The sequence below is a fragment of the Marmota monax genome, unplaced genomic scaffold, assembly GCF_021218885.2.
Source record: "Marmota monax isolate L192 unplaced genomic scaffold, Marmota_monax_Labrador192_F-V1.1 WCK01_AAM20220418_F8-fsc00362, whole genome shotgun sequence".
NCBI lineage: Eukaryota > Metazoa > Chordata > Mammalia > Rodentia > Sciuridae > Marmota > Marmota monax.
The window spans coordinates 789,163-808,287 of NW_026694757.1; the positions used below are offsets into that span (position 1 = coordinate 789,163).

Here is a 19,125-nt window from a genome sequence, read left to right on the forward strand (position 1 = left end):
TCTCACCAGAAACTAAAGGACCATGTGACCCTATCAAGGCAATGCTGAAAATCTATGCACTGAAAACCTTTCCCTTTGCAGCGAGGCTGTCTCTGAGTATGCACATGCCTGAGCCCTGCGGCCCGGGGTTCTGCTCCAACTACGTCATGCTGCTTCCCTGCCCACGTTGTCTGGCAGCTTTTTCTTGACTCCCAGAAAAAACTGCCATGTGTCCCTTTGCTTTCCTGCTGCCGAGATGTAGCTGTTCCTTGTCTCAGCTCCTGTCTGCTCCTTCTCCAGTCTTCTGCATTTTATGATTTGTACTTTTGAGAAATTTCTTTATTATAGTTTTAGGGAATTTTGGGGAGAGAGCAAAGTATTTAAGTTCAGCTGCCATGTTTCTCTTTTATTTTCTTAACTTTTTTTAAAAAGTAATTTTAAATGCTAGTTGATGTCCCTTCTATAGTAGATAACACGCTTGCTTATAGTTATGAAATTCAGGTCTGTAATTAGATAAGCAAATAGGCTTTCATGATTGGAGTTTAAAAGAAATATGTCACAGGTCATATTAATACTTGTTTTCTTTCATGTGCTACCTTTTATAATAGGGAATAATGCCAACATAACCTAAAAGTATTTAGCAGTGTTTTTCAAAACTGTGACTTTGTGGTATGTTTGAAATGAACATTTTAAGATAACTCTGCCATATCTCTTCAAATAGCCTTGACTTTTATCTGCTAAGCAACTGGTAGAGGGGAGGTAGACCTATGATTGTCACCAAAAAGCAAGACAATAAAGAAAAAGTATGTTCATTGATCATAGTCCCATCTGTTTAGCTGCAAACACTTAAATCAAACATGCAAATTACTTTCAGAAATGCCATCATCTTCAGGATAATCTTAACCAAGATCTGCAGTCAGATCTAAATAGGTTAGTGAGTTAAGGTGTTTAGTGTGAAAAACTGGATAAGAAATGTAATAACCTTTCTCTGCACCTCACTTGGATGCGCTTACTTGACTATTTTGCATCAGGTTCCTTCTCCTCAGATGCTATTGGTGCAGGATGTTCCTGGTACCTCTTACATAAAAGGTACAGCATCATCAAGGATTAATTCCATAAAATTTTGGTGCAAAAATAATATTCTCTAATAAACTTTTTCAGGACTGAAGAGCACTTGTCTGGCATGTATAAGTCACTGGGTTCCATCCCCAGCATCACAAAAAAAGAAGAAAATGAAGAATTATAAAACAGATTTTTTCTAAACATAACAACTTTATCCAAGAAAACATTTCTAGTTTATAGTCCTTTTAATATATATACACACACTAATTTCCATGCACATATATACTCACATACATATACACATACATGGCTGGAGGTGTAACTCTTTGGTATAGGGCTTGCCTAGGGTGCATAAGACAAGACCCTGTGTTCCCAGCACCACAGCATCACAGCATCACAAAAAAATGAATAAATAAAGATTTGAGAACATAAACCCTTTTTGTGGAGAAAATAAACTGATTCTTGGTCTAAACAAAAGTATTCCTTTTTACACCATCTCTCGTCCCCACACTCTCTGGTGTCAGCATGTAAATCTTCCCCACAGTTCACCTTTCATTGATTTGAGACATTCCCTCAGCACCCTGCCTCTTCCTAATGCACAAACTCTGTTTTCCTGCCCTTGCAGCTTGTCTGATCAGCCCTTCCCTCCTCTTTTCCATGCCCACTTTCTGTCCTAAGCAGACTGTTTGTGGGCAGTGCATGGGGGTTGGTGCTGGCACATCTTCCCCATGACAAGTTCACTGCCCAGCTTCTTAAGTCTCTGGCCTTCATGGCTCACCATACTGTATAATCTGCATCTTTTGGTGATTAATTCATTATTCTCACCTCTCCATTAAATCAAAAAGACGCTGTAAGGAAAAGTATCTGAACTTTCCATTGTGTAACTAGCTTAGCAGAGAGAAAAGGCTCTGAACTGTGGGTAAGACCTAGAAGCTAGTACTGGTGATGCCCCCAACTAGTACTTCATGTCTCTTAGGAAAGGTCTGCATCTCTTGTGACCTCTACTCTCTAAGGTCCCTTTCCTTTAAGTTATGACTCAAACACTATTCTGGAGAGCTTATTTGAGGTCTGTGGTAGGTATTGCTGGATTGCCATTGCATTGTGGGCTCATCCTGGAGATTGTAGCGGCATGTCAGTGTGCATGGAAGGAGCATGCAGAGTGTTAAGAGACCAAGCACATCCTCTGTGTCACTTTCACTCTCTGAACCCTTCATCTACCCAGTGAAGAGATTACTACTTGGCAGGATTTTAAGATGAGGTATGCATCTCATACTCCATGTAGGGCCTTGCCTATTGAGTTATTCAGTAAATGCAGCTGAGACTTGGGACTAGTGACACTTTGAGATGTGAAGCAAGCACATACCATCTTGGAAGTGACTACATTCTAAAATACTGTAGTAAAAAGAAAAAGTGAAACAGTGCAGTAAAGCTTTCTCACATGGTACTTTGGAATTTCAGCTGTTCTCCTTAGAGTTGAATATTCTATAAACTTTCCTTTTCATGGTACAAGTCACTTAATGACTTCAAATCCAGGTGAAATTGTATGAGTACTTTCCAGAAGCATAGCCAGTTGCAGTGAAAAATTTTTTAGGTACTGCTTAAAATAAAAGCTCTTGTAATTTTTTTGAAATTATTTTCATGATATTTTTGTAAGCAGGTTCTCATTCCTGCATTAAAATGACAAGAGTTTCTTTCGTAAGTATGTTCCTCTAACTCTAAGGTTACATTAAACAAAGTATGAATGCCAGGTCAGCAGAACTAAGAGCAAGGCAGGCAGGCAGGGTGAGTGACTAATGCTGAGGAATTTCAACAGCACACCACTCCTAATGAGAAGAAAAGCAAACCTGGGAGTTTTTTCAACCTAGTTTATCGATTGCTGTGTTTTTCCCAAGTGGGTCTGTATGTGAAATCTTTTCTCTCTCAAGTTTTAGTGTTCTTTGGAAAGTCAGAGAAGGTAGAATATCCTCTGGAAGGAATTGATGGAGTTCAGGTCACCTTTATCGTAGTTTTTAAATGTTGCTAGAAGCCCAGAGGGGCTTCCTGATCTCCTCACATGTAAGTGTCTGGCCATTTGCTGCCTCTTCCAGTTGCAGGTGGATTGCTGCAGTTCCTACTGTGTTAATAGGAAACTTACCTGTCCAATTAGGTAAACAGAATTTGGGAGTAAAATTAAACCACACAGATGTAGAAGTGGGAAAGTCTTAAAAATTTGAAAGTGTAGGGGTTTGGGAACTTTTTGAGTATAGAAAAAAATTATATACTGTTATAGTACAAGACAACTGGTGGAATCAGGAAAGGGTCCTCACCTAACAATTTTTATTTAATCATTCTTTATATACCATGTATTTCCTAATGGAATTTATGTTGGTAGGTTGGTTTGGCTCTTCCAAAGTTCCATTATGATCCATCCGATGTTTTACATTAATTTGTCAAGCTTATGTATACAGAAAAAATTGCAACCCCAAGTTTTATCATTTCTTAGACAAAGTAGTGCACCAGTCCTGTACTTTCCCACCATCTCTTTGCGTTTCTTGTTCTAGCAGAGCATTGAGACTGCATCGTCACACTGAGTATGCACACCTCTGAGGAGGGCAGGAAATACTGATCTTTCAGAGCTTGAGTTTCATCAAGCCCTGATTGATTGAACAAAAACATTTGTTGAATGCCCACAGAATGTAGATACTCTGCATTGGGGACCCTTGATTCGTGAAAAAGTATGTTGGGATGTTGTGACAGATATCAGTGTAAGTTGCAATGCACATGTGAAAAGGGCAACAACCCAGACTGCTGAGGAGGACTGCCAAGGAAGGCTTTCTATAGGTAGAAGTGACAGGAGCTGAGCTTGAGATTAGCTATACTTTGCAGAGCAAGTAAAAGAGAGCAGCCCGCATGCAGAGGCATAGGCCTGCAGAGGGTCAGTGTGTCTTGAGGGCCAGATGTGAGAGGCTGCAAGGAGGCTATAGACTGAGCAAGCTGGCCATTAGTGTTACTAAGTAGAAACAAAAAACCAGTTCAAAAATTTATTGTGGTAAGTCAGAGCTGTTCCAGCAAGATGCTACTGGAACTTGATAAGCCAATTCTGAAGTTCATCTAGAAGGACAAATGTTCATGAACAGAATACCAAGACATTTTGAAAAAGAAAATAGCTATCCACCAGGAATGGTGGACTATGCCTATAATCTTAGCAGCTCAGGAGGTTGAGACAGGAAGATTGCAAGTTCAGAGCCAGCCTCAGCAACTTTGTAAGGCCCTCAGCAATTTAGCAAGACCCTGTCTCTAAATAAAATGCAGAAAGGGGCTTTGGATGTGGCTCGGTTATTAAGTGCCCCTGGGTTCAATCCCCAGTACCAAAAAAAAAAAAGCGGTCAGAGCTGTAATCCTTTTGTAATCTTGATGTGTTGCTGGGCAGGATAAATAAATAGATTGATGAGATACAGTGGAAAGACAGGGAGTACATATAGAAGCAGGTATCAGACAGTGGTCAGTGTGGTCATTGTGAACATGATGAATCATATCTCTGATGGATGCTAGAAAGCCATAGGCAAAACAAAACGAGAACCACCAAAGATGATGCAGGAGAGTATTTTCCAGATATTATTAGGAAAGTTTCTTTCAACCATAAGCTATGGAGAGAAAAGTTGACAAATTTGAGTGTATAATAATTTAAAACCTTATACAAGGTTATAAATAAAACCTAAGAGGAAATGCTTATAATGTATATATAGTAAAGGGTAAATAGCTCAGAAAAACCAAGGGGGTGTACAAATCAGCAAGGAAAGAAACAGCCCAATAGAAATTGGGCCAAAAAATGTGAACCGGAAGATCATGGAATCATACATGGGACCTACACGTATTGAAAGTGTTACTTATGATCAGGGAGAAAAGAAAATGAGAACCGTGATATACCACTTTTCACTTACCCAATTGTTAAAACTTTAAAATCTGGTTCCTATTCCTTTGTTAGGTATATTAGCAGTATTACTATTGAATGGGTGCTTACCATTTGCTGATTCAAGTGCCTATCACACGCTAACTCATTTTTAACACCCTCCAGACCCCAGAACCACCTCAGGCAACTAGAGAGTATGGAGGTAAAGTGGCTCGATGTTCTGTGGGTTGGCCAATAAATAGGCACAACCTCTTAGTGGGCCATTGGGCAGGATTTATCAGCATTTCATGTGGCTGCATCTTGACCCAGGCTGTTGCAAATATGGGAACACATCCTGCAGACACCTGGGGGCATGGCCCCTTGTTCCACCCAAGGCTTGTGGCTCTGTGCCCCATGGCATGACCAGTGGTGGGCCAGTTGAGTTGTGCTGCAAGGCTGTAGGGACAGAAATGGAATTGACTGTTGCTTCTTTGGAGCAGTTACAAGTGTAGGTAGTTTTGGTTTTCCAGTGAAAACCAACATTTTGCTTTAACCATGGTGATGAAAACAGCCTGAGTTGAGAACCAATTGAGCATCTTCTGGGTCCCCAGACAGGTCCCCAAAAGTGGTATATCACTTTTAGACTTCCTCCATTTCCTGCCAGAGTTCAGGTTCAGGTACCCCTCTGTCGGCATAGTGTCAGTGTTGTGTTGTCACTGTTGACCTTGGATGTCACACAGAGGCTTGATTGGTTTTGCAGCTTTATTAAAATCAACATCCCATTTTGTAAACAAGATAAACAAGATCCTAATACTTGCATGTAAGAATAAGGCTTGGGGCGTGGCTCTAAGGTAGAGCACTTGCCTTGCTTGTTCCATCTCCGGTACTGCAGGTAAATAAGTCCTGGATATAGATAAGATTTAATAATCTGATGTTGCATTGAAACTCACTGAAGCTTAAGGCAAAAACAGACTTTATGTAATGGACCACCAATTCAAAAGAGGTTTCCAGGACCAAGCCTGTTCCCATTAGTAATATATATCCCATGGGCCACTTGTAGAAAATAGGCTCTTAAGCAGTTGTTCCCAGAGGAGCCTGTGTGGCAAGGGGTGAGAAATGTCTTCCAAGGGCTGGGGTAGCCCACCAAGAGCCATAAAGGAGGAGGAGGAGGCAGCCTACAAGTATTTTAGGCACAGGAAGGCTGGCCTGGCTTGAGGACTCAGAGTGGCGCTAGCTCTGACCATGGGCAAGGTACAGCCTGTCACTGACAGTAGCCAGAGACACAGCCAGGTGTTGCCTGTAGTGGAAGAGCTTCTGCCAGACCAGTGGGCCAGGCCATCTCCCATTTATGAACTGGGTTCTCTTTGAATAAAGTCTGTTTCTGGCAAATATAATGTTAGTCTTCTCACAGAATAATCCAGGGGAAAGTTGGTGTTTGAATTCATATTTTGATTGTGAGGGTGGGTTCATTTGGCCAATTGACCTGGTTGGATGAGTGTTAGCATATACACATGTAGTGATTTACACTGCCAGGATTCCAAAGAATGCCACTTTATCACTTTATAATCTTATTTTCTCTTTTTTAAAAAATATTTTTTTAGTTATACATGGATATAATATCTTTATTTATTTTTATGTGGTGCTGAGGATTGAACCCGGTGCCTCATTATGAGAGACAAAGTGCTCTGCCACTGAGCCACAACCCTAGCCCCATGTTATTTTCTCTTGAGATTACATTTTGCAAGTGATAACTCCGACTTGAAACACTCAAGAGCTTTTATTTAAAAAAAAAAAAAAAAAAAAACTTTTTCCTAGGCAGAAGCAAAACAACATTGTTTTGGTGGATGCTTTGTACATTTATTAAACAGAAGGTTTGATTAATATTCGGCAGTGTTTGCTGCTTAGATCCTTTTTAGATAGAGGCAAAAAAGTAATTAAAAAGTTGAACACTTGCCAATTTCCATATGGGCTCATTGAGAATATCACAGCTGGTGTTGGTATGTGGAACGTTGAGAGGATGTGTAGGAAGAGAAAGAAGGGATGAAAAGGAAAGGCAGAGCAGTGGGGTGACAGTTCACATACATGCAGCCAGGAGACAGTATGCCGCTGCTATTTTGGCTGGCTTTCAAAACACAGAAGAGGCTGTGGTGCTAATTGTTACTGGATCCTGAAGTGAAAATGTTTGTGATGGTTGAGAGAATTTGAAGAGGAAGGAGGTAGATTTAGTGCAGTTTCAGTTAGATGATCACAGTGTGAAGAGCCCACTGTCGGTGCCCCACCCGTTGGTCTCCTCCTGGAGTGAATGGAAGGGGCGTCACCTGGACCTACCTGGGCCAGAGTGCCCTGGCAGCTCTGCAGGAGGCTCCAACTGGACCTGCTCACATGTTGGAGCTGGAGCCCTAGGAGCTAGGACATCACAGGGTCCACTCTGTGCCAGGGGACATCCCGTGGGAGGTGAGCAGCACCTACTGTGGGGTGTTTCCTGGTAGAGCAGGAGAGGCGGAGCAAGCCCTGAACAAGAAGCAGCTGTCTCTCCTGAGTCAACCTGAATTTCCAGTGCGGAGCAGAACTCGCCCTGGCTCCTAGCTCCTGGCTGCAGCTGGGTGGGATAAGATGGCCCCTGGAGGGTCCTGCTCAGCAGTTCGACTCCCAACTCCTTAACCTTAAGAAAGCAATCTCATTTACAGCCATTTTCAAGAAAAACACAAGGCAACAAGCTGATTTATTTTAGAAGTTTCATTACTGTTTCCAGTAATCCTTTTACTCTGGTCTGCGTTCAGTAATCCCTTGTGCTTCCAGCAATTGAATGAGATGCTTGGGAGTCTCTTCAACCACAGAATTCTAATTGCAAAGTACTTTCTCCCTGAGATTTTTTTGTACACAGTGAGTAGAGTTGAATGGGAGGTTTCTTGGGTCCTCAAGAGCTGAAAACAGTAATAACATTTAGCCTGTCCCTGACCACCAGGTAGCAAGGGATTTGTGTTGTCAGTAAGCATTAGTGAACATAGAAGTTAAAAGCACTGGGAACCATTCTTCGTAATGTGTGATTGTGATAGTTTTTTGATGGCAGTGATGGTAATGGTGGCGGTAGTAGTAGTGGTGATGGCAGTGGTAACCATAGTGATGGTAATCATTGTAATGATAGTTGTGGTGACACCAATGATGATGATAGTGGTGAAGGGACAGAGGAGGCATTCAGGGATGTGACAGAATACTGCTATTCAAACTCCTCGGAGTCCTTATTGAGGACTTGAAGAGTGTCTTAAAGAAGAGCAGGGAGGTGTGGTGAGTGGGGAGAGCCTGATTTTTACAAAGTGGCTTTAAATTTAACTCACATGTAGAGGACAGATTTTGCTGTTCGTTTTCTGTTGCTTGTTTAGTTTTTACCAGTCTGCTAAGGCATTATTGTGTGCCTGCCCTAATGTGACTTCTGGCATTGTCCTCATCTGAAAGCTTGCTTAGACATCCACACTCAACAGTTCTCACTAGCGATAATAACAGTAAGATATTTGAGTGACATTTTCAAATCAACTTGAGTCTATATTTGAGAACCAGAAATACTAAATTGGAATCATGCCTTTTTGCTTTCTGGCTTTCAAGGCCTTTCCAAGTGAGTTCTGCTAGTTGTGTTTTTGAGATGGGGTCTCGCCATGCTGCCCTGGCTGGCCTCCAACTCCTGGGCTCAAGTGATCCTCTATGTCAGCCTCCCAAGTAGGTGGGAACTACAGGTGCATACTATCACAAGTAGATAAGACACAGTTGATCCCCATTTTAAAACTTTGAAGGAAAAAGTGGTAGAACAAGGTAAAAATGAAAGAAGGGACATAAGGAAAAACTAAAGCAAAGAATGAAGCTTCTGTGTGTCAGACCTGGGTCTGCCCTGGGTAGAAAGTTCTCTGAGCAGGAACTTTACAGTCTTGAGAACTTTCCCGCCCATCTTTTCAATCTTGAGATCTTGTCAGGTAGCAGCTGTGGAATACGCTGTTGAATGTGGATGTCTCAAGGAACTTTCAGATGAGGACACTTACCAGGAGTCACATGAGGGTAGACACAGTATGGGGCCCTAGATGGTGGGAAAAGAGAAGTTTGTCAGAAAATTTCCTAGGGCACCACACTGGGAAGACCCAGCAGTAAGGCCAAAAACCAGAACTATAAGGACTACACGTGGAGTAATTTTCACTATTCATGCTTCACCTCTTGGTTTTCCCATATTTAATGTTCATTATTTCCCATATTTAATGCTCATAGCACCTCAAAAGTACTTTTCCTGAAAAAAAAAAAATGCATATTTATTTTGGAGTTCTTAAAGCTTGATCACATTGGAAAATTTTATAATAATTGTCTCTTTTTTGTCTCCTTATTTACTGTTTTCATGACAATGAAAACATACTGAAAAAATGTTCTTAGTGGCTTATATAGTAAGTGATTACACATAGATAAAATGTATAGCAAATTAACCTGGCCTGTTTTTTTGTTTGTTTGCTTATTTGTTTGTTTTAATCTCGGCCTCATTTTAAGCCCTTTCAGGAGCTACATATGTAAGTTTTGCCATTCTTGGCTGAATTGAAGACAGAAATCCTCATTTCCCATCAGCTGAGGAGAAGGGACTTGAGGATGATAGATTCTGAGTGAATCATGTTAGAATGTTGGTAATAGCATTTTACAAATTTTACATTTGAGAAGTTCAACACTGATATATAGAGCTATTATCTAATATATCTAAATTTAATATACTTGAATTTCCCCATTATCCCAATAAAATCCATTATAATGATCAATTCACCTATATTTGTTGATGCCTCTCTCCTCCCCAAAAAACAAGTAAATGATAAGGTGTTTCATATGGTAAAGTCAGAGTCCATATGTCAGGTTTGGATTTGGGCTTTTACACTTTCAGAAAAATTTTTAGAGAAATACCTAGGATCTGCCCTTAGAGCATTCCTAAGTGATAAATAAACAGAACACAACTTTAGTTCACTTTTTATGTTGTTTGTCTCCATGTACCTCCATTGGATTTTCAGTGAGGTTAATTTTGGGAGATTCAGATTTTGATAGGGTTGAAGAACCAACAAGTAAGGAATAAGAGAACAGCTGAAATCCATTACCTGAGGAGGTAATGGGCACTATACTGGGCGGTTCCCAGGCCTCCTGTGTCTCCTGTGGCTACCCAGAGCCCCAGAAGAGGGGAGGTGGAGGCAGAGATAGTATAGCTACGCATTGTGTTTCTTTTAAGTGAATGTCACCATTCCAGCCAAATTGACTTCTGTAGTGTGGTTTCTCATGAAGGGAACTATGTTTAGATACAGATTTGTAGTCTCAGTTAATCTTTTTCCTAAATAAAAATGACTTTGAACTTTCTTGTAGGTTCCTTTCCTACTAGTTTTTTTCTGAATAGATAATCTAGTATTTTTACAAATGACTTCAGTTAAGTTGGTTGCCAGGCAACATGGCAGCGAAGCTTAATACTGCCTTTGAAACCAATTGAAGATATAAACATCATTCTTCTGTTATTATTCAAAGCTGCTTTGAAGTATTGATGAGAATTACTCATTTACTCGTCCAGTGGATAATTCTTCATGGCCTCCCCTGTGCCAGACAATCTGCTACGCTCTGGAGGTAAAAATAGTGTAGGCATAGGCAAGCCTTGCCTTCCAGGATTTGCCGCCAAGAAGGAGACCAGCCAGCAATTGCTTGGTAGCTTGCTGGGCTGGGTGCTCCATGAGAAGAGGTGTTGTCTTTTTTCTGAGCCTAGACACTGAGCCCAACACTTAGCTTGTTCATAACAGACCAGGAAATGTGTCATTTAACAGAAGTTGGCAAGCTGTGGGCCCATGAGCCGGTTCTGATTCACCACCTGTCTTTGAAAATAAAGTTTCATTGGACACACACCCACAATGGTTTATTTATGCATTATCTGTAGTGGCGTTTATACCACCACAGCAAAACAGAGACCAGTGGCCCAGGAATCATAAAATATTTACCCTCTAACCCTGTGCAGCAATTGTTGCCAACCTGATCTAAAAGGGGTTAACAGGAAAGGAAGGCTAAAATAATATGGCAGAGGGTCCTAATTGGAGAAAGAAAGTCTCTCAAAGTGGATGTGCACTGAGTTGAGATAGGAAAGCAGAGTAGATCTTGAGTCCAGGCAGGGGCAGCTCTCCAATGGCCCTGTCTTAGGAGGGCAGGGTACAAACAATGCCTTGAGGAACTGGCTGAGCTAGAGCCCAGAGCAAAGGAAGGAATGACACAATGTGAGACCTCAAAAGAGAGGCGGACTTTGAAGTGCTTGGGTGAGCACTCAGGACCCATGTCTTTGGAGAAGAATCTTGGTGCAGCACTGAAGACAGCGGTTGGGATCAGGAATGGAATGAGACTGGGCAAGCTGGTATAATCTTCCAGGAATGCCGTCATGCCACCTGGACAAGAGGGTGTTTTGAGGGGGGGTTGGGTTTTGTTTTTAGTGAAAGGATTTTGGAGATGCCCATGTGTGAACTCAACAGGTATGGCTTCCTCCTGCTCTTATTGGGTGTTGGCTGTTGGGGATGCCTGCACACCTGCCCTGTGTAGAAGAGACTTTGCTTCCTGTCAGTTCCTCCCCACTGGTGTGCACCTCAGCCTGGGAAGGATTACACAAGTGTGCTGCCTTTGTGGTGGGCCCTTCCAGAGCAGTACATGCGAACAGTCTATTTCCTGGTTCTTGACTCTGTTCATTTTAAACAGAATAAACAAATTTGATTATAAAAATATCTTTGCTTTACACATGAGATGTTCAATACCATAAATCTTTAGGGAAATAAAAATCAAAACCACAGTGACATACCACTTCACCCACTAGGATGACTGTTATTTAAAAAAAAAAAAAAATTTTTTTTTTAAATAACAGGTATTGTCAAGGATGTGGAGAAATTAGAGCATGTTGCTAGTGGGAGTATGGGGTGGTGCGGTTGGTGTGGAGGACAGTCTGATGCCCAGAAGAATGAAAACAGAGACTGCAGCAGATCCTTGTGCACTAGTGCTCAGAGCCCCTGTTCTCAAAAGGCCAAAAGGGAGAAGCAGCAAAATGTGGCCTGTCTACCCGATGGAGAATTGATCAACCACCAGTGCAAATGGTGAGCGAATTCATTCCCCAGCATGGGTGGGCCTTCAAAGCATTCCACTCAAGTGAAGCAAGCCAGACACAAAGACAGATGCTGTGTGGTTCCACTTTCAGGAGGTGCTTGGCATGATCAAACCCACAGAGGACAGAATAGGGGAGTTACCAGGGGCTGGAGGAGTGGGTGCAGAAGAATCAGTGGGTACAGTTTCAGTATGGGACAATGGGGAATTTCTAGAGATGGGTGGTGATGCTGGTGATACTGGATACTATTGAATTCTGTTCTCAAAAAAGGGTTAAAATGGTAAATTTTGTGTTAATGTGTATTTTATCACATTAAAAACATCTTTGATTTCATATCATAATTGAGATTGACCACACCAAATATGCAGCTTGAATTTGTGTATATGTGATTCTTATGTTAATGTGTATTGTACCAGAATACAATTTCTAGTAAGCTCTAGAAATTGCAAGTTTTAGAGCCAAGAATCTCAGGGATTAATATAGCTCAACATTATCTTTTTAGACTTGAGAAGTGACTTACTTAGCAAGAACTTGCATTTGGTCTCAAACGTTTATGCCTTTGTTCATCCAGGAGACATTGGTTACCTAATATGTGACAAGCATTGTGGATATAGAACTAAGAAGGTACCATCTATACCCTTGAGGAACTTGCCCTGAGAAATTAGATTTTTGATCCAGTGATCAGATTGATTTTTAGTCACTGTTTCTCTAAAATGCCTGTTCCTGGATTTTCTTCATTATTTGTAAGGTTTATGGCCTTTTTCTTAATGATTTATAAAAGTTCTTTACTCTGAAAATTGTCCTTTATCTGTTACTACCTGCCTGTAGCTTATGTTTTGTTTTTCAGTATATGATGTCATTTGTTGTATAGATGTTTCGATGTTAATGTAGCCAAATTTATCAATGTTTTATGGCTATGCATTTCATGTCTTCTGTAAGAAGATACAATGTCAGAGGTCCCAGAAATAAGTTTCCTGTATTTCCTTATTAAGCTTTAAAGGGTTTTGCAGGTTTTTGTTTTTGGTTTTGGGTACCAGGAATTGAGACAGTCTTTCTCAAAAGCAGTACCTGCTTTGAGACAGGTCTCACAAAGTTGTTTAGAGTCTCACTAAGTTGCCAAGGCTGATTTTAAACTCCTGATTCTCCTGACTCAGCCTCCCAAGACTCTGAGATGGCCGGCGTGCACCACGGTACCACCCCTAAATAGGTCTTACTTATGTAGAGTGTGTTTTTGTGTATGGTATTAAATAAGGGAATTTCCTTTTTTTCTTTGCATGTGGGCAGGCAGTTGTCTAGCAGCACTCAGTAGTAGCTGGTCCTCCCCTCTCTGCTAGCCTGGTGCTGTCTTCTTCAGCCTGTCACTCATCCCATGTATGACCACTCTAAATGTGGACTGAGTGAGCCTCAGGCATCACTTCACACAGATCCTCTAAGCAGACCATTAAGGCAAGGCCCATGTTCCACAGTGCAACAGTTATGGCACAGAAATGGTGGTACTGTGTATTCCAGCTGGCTAATCCAGGTTGCTGACCCCCTGCTGTTCTAGTTTAGAGGCAAGTGGCCTGCCTCAAGGCAGAGCCTGTCCTCAAGGGAAACAGGACATGATGAAATGAACTCCAGCAGAATTTGCTGACTACAAGCCATGATCGCAGTCTGGAAGCTTGGGCTTGCTTTCTGTGTTAGTGATGAGTGGCTCATTGATCCCTTTCAGTTAGTTACTGCATAAGCTAGTTTTTCAGAATACATGCAAAACCAAGAGGGGAAATTATCATAAACCAGAGTTAAGAGAGTTGGCCCTTAACATTTAACAAGAGAAAGCCTGGTTGTTTTATAGGAATTTAGGTACTTAAAATTTTTTGTTACCTGTTTTCATTTTCACCTGGAATTGCCTACCTACTTTGGAATGACCTGGAGCATAATTCTAAATTCATCATATTACTTTTAATCAGGCAACAAAGCTCTCTTTTTTAAGGTTGATATCAACTTTAGAATAATCTTTTGCAAGTATGATCATTTTTACATACTTTCTTATTTTTCCTTTAGTTTCATCAAACTATTTCTCCCTTTTTTGTGGTGCTAGGAATTGAACCCATTTTTTTTTTTATTTTGAGACAGGGTCTTGCTAAGTTGCTTAGGCTGGCCTGGAACTTGAGATCTCCTCCCTCAGCCTCCCGAGTTGCTAGGGTGACCAGTGTGGCCACTCCCAGCTAATTTCATCAAGCTTTTTAAAGGGGAACTTCCTTGGGAAGACCATGCTTTAACTCGCCACAGATAATATCTTTTTTTAATATTTATTTTTTAGTTGTAGTTGGACATAATACCTTTACTTTATTTCTTTATTTATTTATTTTTATGTGGTGCTGAGGATCGAACCCAGGGTCTCGCATGTGTGAGGCAAGCGCCCTACCGCTGAGCCACAACACCAGCCCTCCACAGATAAGATCTAATTGAAATAAATTTGAAGAGAACATAATTATAGGAATCTAAAAGAGAAGGAAAAATTTCACAGTGTATTTAAAGAAACTCCACTAAGGATATCTAACATGTGTTTGTTGTACATTTTGTTTTAATGATTTTCAAACATTACTTTTATTTTTTAGAAATACATACTTGAATAGCCTACTAGAAAATTTATTGAAATGTAAGTTTGATTACAACATTGGAAATAATTAGAAAATCACAGGAGATAAAATGCAGTTATGAAATGACAGATACTTTTAGAGGATCACAAGAGTGAAATGATATATAAGTACTGTAGGAAGATAGCATATTAAATTATCCTGAGGATCTCAAAAGAACAGAGTAATAAAATAAGAAAGTAAAATATAAGTACAGAAGTTCATTTATGAATACACAACCAGTGAAACTCCACATCATGTACAACCACAAGAATGGGATGCTAATTAGAATAAGTTATACTCCACGTATGTATACTACATCAAAATTCACTCTACTGTCACGTATATCTAAAAAGAACAAATAAAAACATTTTTCAAAAGAAAACAAGTTCAGAAGGAATCCCTAGAAATCCAAAAAGATACCAATTGCAGAGTCAAGAATTTTTTAAATTAATGCACAAGAAACAGTGATAAAGCAAATTACGGATTAGACCAGATAAAGTAGTAAATACAGTTAAACATTCCTAACACTTAGTATCTTGGATAACGGAAGGTAACTTTCTCTAATATGTCTTCTCTCTCCTTGCCTTCCCCTCTCCCCAAACTATTGGCTATTATGTGACTCTGCAAAGCATTTACAGTTCTTCCACTGAAAGAGCTTCATGTGGCTTCTAGGGATACCATAACTAACTAGAAGTCGGGAAGAGGAGCACCACAAGATGTACTCAATGGCCCATGTGAACACAGCGTCCTCGCCAGTGCTCCACAGAGTCCACCTGTTCATAGGAGTTTCAGGGTCAAAATTTCCAGAGCTGCCACTTTCAAGTGAAGCCATTCCCATACATTGTGCCTCTGCGCAAGGGGGTGAAATTATGATGTGGTGGTGAGAAATAATGTAATTTTAAAAACATTATCTCTCTTTATACTGGGAGCCACTAAGAAGATACACAGCTTTTTTTTTTTTTTAAATGTCACTTTTAGCATTTGTCATTCAGAATTGAAAACTTGAAAGAACTTCCCCAAAGACTGTTTGACAGTTGATTCATTAACAAATGGGAGGAAAATCTAATTTTGAATTTTCTTTCATCTTTTTTAGATCTCGGTCACAGTGGACTGACAGATCATTATGAAAATTCCCACTGGGGACAGCAGCCCTCTTACAGAAGCGATGCCAACTGCAGCTGGGAAAAAGTGATAATAGATAGGACTGACCAGGAGGCGTGGCCTTCCAGCACAGGAACAGAGACTGAATCTGCCTCAGAATGTCCTACAGACACTGACTCTGCCTCCAACTGTGGCTCAGAAAACAGTAGCATGGCTACAGGGAGTGCCCAGGGCAGCTTCACAGGACATACCAAGAAGACAAATGGCAATAACGGCACCAACAGCGCACTGGTCCAAAGCCCTTCTCATCAGAGTGCCCTTGGGGCAGCAGGAGCTAACGGGAGTGGAGGCACAGGCAGAGCGTGGGGCGTAGCCACGGGCTCCAGCTCTGGCCTGGCTCACTGCTGTGTCAGTGGTGGGGATGGGAAAATGGACACCATGATTGGCGATGGGAGAAGTCAGAATTGCTGGGGTGCTTCCAACTCCAGTGCCGGCATTAACCTTAACCTTAGTCCTAATGCCAACCCAGCTGCCTGGCCTGTACTGGGGCATGAAGGAACTGTGGCCACAGGCAACCCTTCCAGTATTTGCAGTCCAGTCAGTGCCATAGGTCAGAATATGGGCAGCCAGAATGGGAATCCAACAGGCACTCTAGGTGCGTGGGGAAACTTGCTGCCACAAGAGAGCACAGAACCACAAACGTCCACGTCTCAGAATGTGTCTTTCAGCCTACAACCTCAGAACCTTAACACTGATGGACCAAATAACACTAACCCCATGAGCTCCTCACCAAACCCTGTCAATGCAATGCAGACAAATGGACTGCCCAACTGGGGCGTGGCTGTGGGCATGGGGGCCATCCTCCCTCCCCATCTGCAAGGCCTTCCTGGTGCTAATGGATCATCGGCTTCTCAAGGCAGTGGGGGTGGGGGCGAAGGGATAAGCAACTCTGTGTGGGGACTGACCCCCAGTAACCCTGCCACAGCAAATAGCAGTTCTGGGTTCAGTCAGGGGAATGCAGACACTGTGAACTCAGCATTAAGTGCTAAACAAAATGGATCCAGCAGTGCTGTGCAAAAGGAAGAACGGGGAGGGAGCGCCTGGGACTCGGGACCTCCTGCAGGTCCAGGGGTACTTGCCTGGGGGAGGGGCAGTGGCAGCAGTGGCATTGGTAACATCCATTCAGGAGCGTGGGGCCACCCCAGCCGAGGCTCCTCTAATGGTATGAATGGGGAGTGGGGAAAGCTCCCAAACCAGCATTCCAGTAGTGACATCAGTGGGAAAGGACCAGGAGGCTGGGATGGCCCCACCTCTGCCAGCCAGACTCCTGCCTTGCAGCCTAGCAGTGAACATGTGAACTCTTGGGCCAAAGCTGCATCTTCTGGAACTACAGCCAGCGAAGGGAGTAGTGATGGGTCTGGCAATCACAATGAAGGAGGCCCTGGGAGGGAAGGAGCAGGAGAGGGCCGGAGGCGGGATAAAGGGGTGATAGACCAGGGACATATCCAGTTGCCAAGGAATGATCTCGACCCAAGGGTTCTGTCCAACACTGGTTGGGGACAGACTCCTGTAAAGCAAAACACTGCCTGGGAATTTGAAGAATCCCCTAGGTCAGAAAGAAAAAATGACAATGGGACAGAGGCCTGGGGTTGTGCAGCTACTCAGTCTTCAAACTCAGGGGGGAAGAACGATGGGTCCATCATGAACAGTACAAATACCTCTTCAGTATCGGGGTGGGCCAGCTCACCGCCTGCTGCTGTGCCAGCAAACACAGGCTGGGGAGACAGCAACAACAAAGCACCAAGTGGCCCTGGGGTCTGGGGGGACTCGATAAGCTCTACTGCTGTTAATAATGCTGCTGCTGCCAAGAGCAGCCATGCTTGGAGTGGGACCGTGAATCAGGAGGACAAGTCACCCACCTGGGGTGAGCCTCAAAAACCCAAATCCCAAAACTGGGGAGATGGACAAAGATCAAATCCATCCTGGAGTGCAGGAGGGGGAGACTGGGCAGATTCATCATCTGTCCTTGGACACCTGGGGGATGGGAAGAAAAATGGCTCTGGATGGGATGCTGAGAGTAATAGATCAGGGTCTGGTTGGAATGATGCCACAAGATCTGGGACCAGTGGCTGGGGCAGCAGCACAAATACAAAGGTGAATCCAGGTACCAACTGGGGGGAGTCCCTAAAACCTGGTCCCCAACAGAACTGGGCAAACAAGTCCCAAGACAACAATGTGAGTAACTGGGGAGGAGCTGCTTCTGTTAAACAGACAGGGACAGGCTGGATTGGAGGCCCAGTGCCAGTCAAGCAGAAGGACAGCAGTGAGGCAACTGGCTGGGAAGAACCCTCTCCACCGTCCATCCGACGAAAGATGGAAATTGATGACGGTACCTCAGCTTGGGGGGACCCAAGCAACTACAACAATAAAACTGTAAACATGTGGGATAGAAACAACCCAGTTATCCAGAGCAGTACCACCACCACCACCACCACCCCCTCCTCCACAAGCAACCCTGCACACCGGGGCGGGACACCACCCCCGCACCAGGCCAGCACACAGCTGAATCGGTCACCATTGCTTGGGCCAGGTATGGAAGGTGCTGTAAGCTGCATTATAAGTACAAAAGTAGTTTATTCTCATTACTTATGTATAGTGGTCATATAGCAGGTGACAGTGAAATCACTTTGTGCCCTGGCCTTGTAGCATCATACCTGAATATCATCCAAAGAGAATACATAAGGCAGGATCCCCTTGTGCTTTCTATGCACAGAAGGTATAGAGCTGTTCCCTTTCTTGTTCAGATTACCAGAGGGCACTTATGTGAAGTTATATTCAGGTGGTGACTCTTTTGATTTGTCTGGGTTCCTCATAAGTTATATAACTGTTGGATAGATTGTATCTTGTTACAGGAACGATTTTGAATTCTTTTTTCATTTTAGCCTCATACGTGTATGTTCAGTGCTACTTCCTATCTTCCTAAACCTCATTTTAGAGGTTTCCCAATGTTTTATGTCATGTTCATGCTTTGAGAATCAGAAATGTTCTGGTCTTTATCAGTCACTAAGTTTGCATAGGCACACTCTCAGAAGATGTTATTTGGCCTTTGCCCAGTTTTTTAAGCCTTTTTAAATAATCCGTCTTATCATAATCACAAAGGCTTCCTCTAACATGTGCTGTGCAGATAGTTCAGGTCAACCCCCATGCCACACACCCAAACCCCCCTCAATGTCAGCAGCAAGCCATGATCATAAGATGGGAGAGGAAAGAAGACCCATGTCCTCTTCAGAAAGGGTTGGGGCCCATTGTATTAGTTTGTGTTAATTTAGAAATAATAGTCTTCAACTCTCTCAGATAAGCCAGTGGTTCTTAGCCCT

At 42.4% G+C, this 19,125-nt stretch overlaps 1 protein-coding gene across 9 annotated transcripts in view; it reads left to right on the top strand.

Moving 5' to 3' along the window:
- Nucleotides 1-19,125, top strand: part of Tnrc6c (trinucleotide repeat containing adaptor 6C) — a 119,246-nt gene that overhangs the window by 57,969 nt on the left and 42,152 nt on the right. For all 9 annotated transcript variants that reach the window (XM_058572785.1, XM_058572783.1, XM_058572787.1 and 6 more), the window contains one exon: nt 15,741-18,338. In XM_058572785.1, coding sequence (XP_058428768.1) covers nt 15,741-18,338 — 2,598 coding nt within the window. The remainder of the gene's footprint in view (nt 1-15,740; nt 18,339-19,125) is intronic.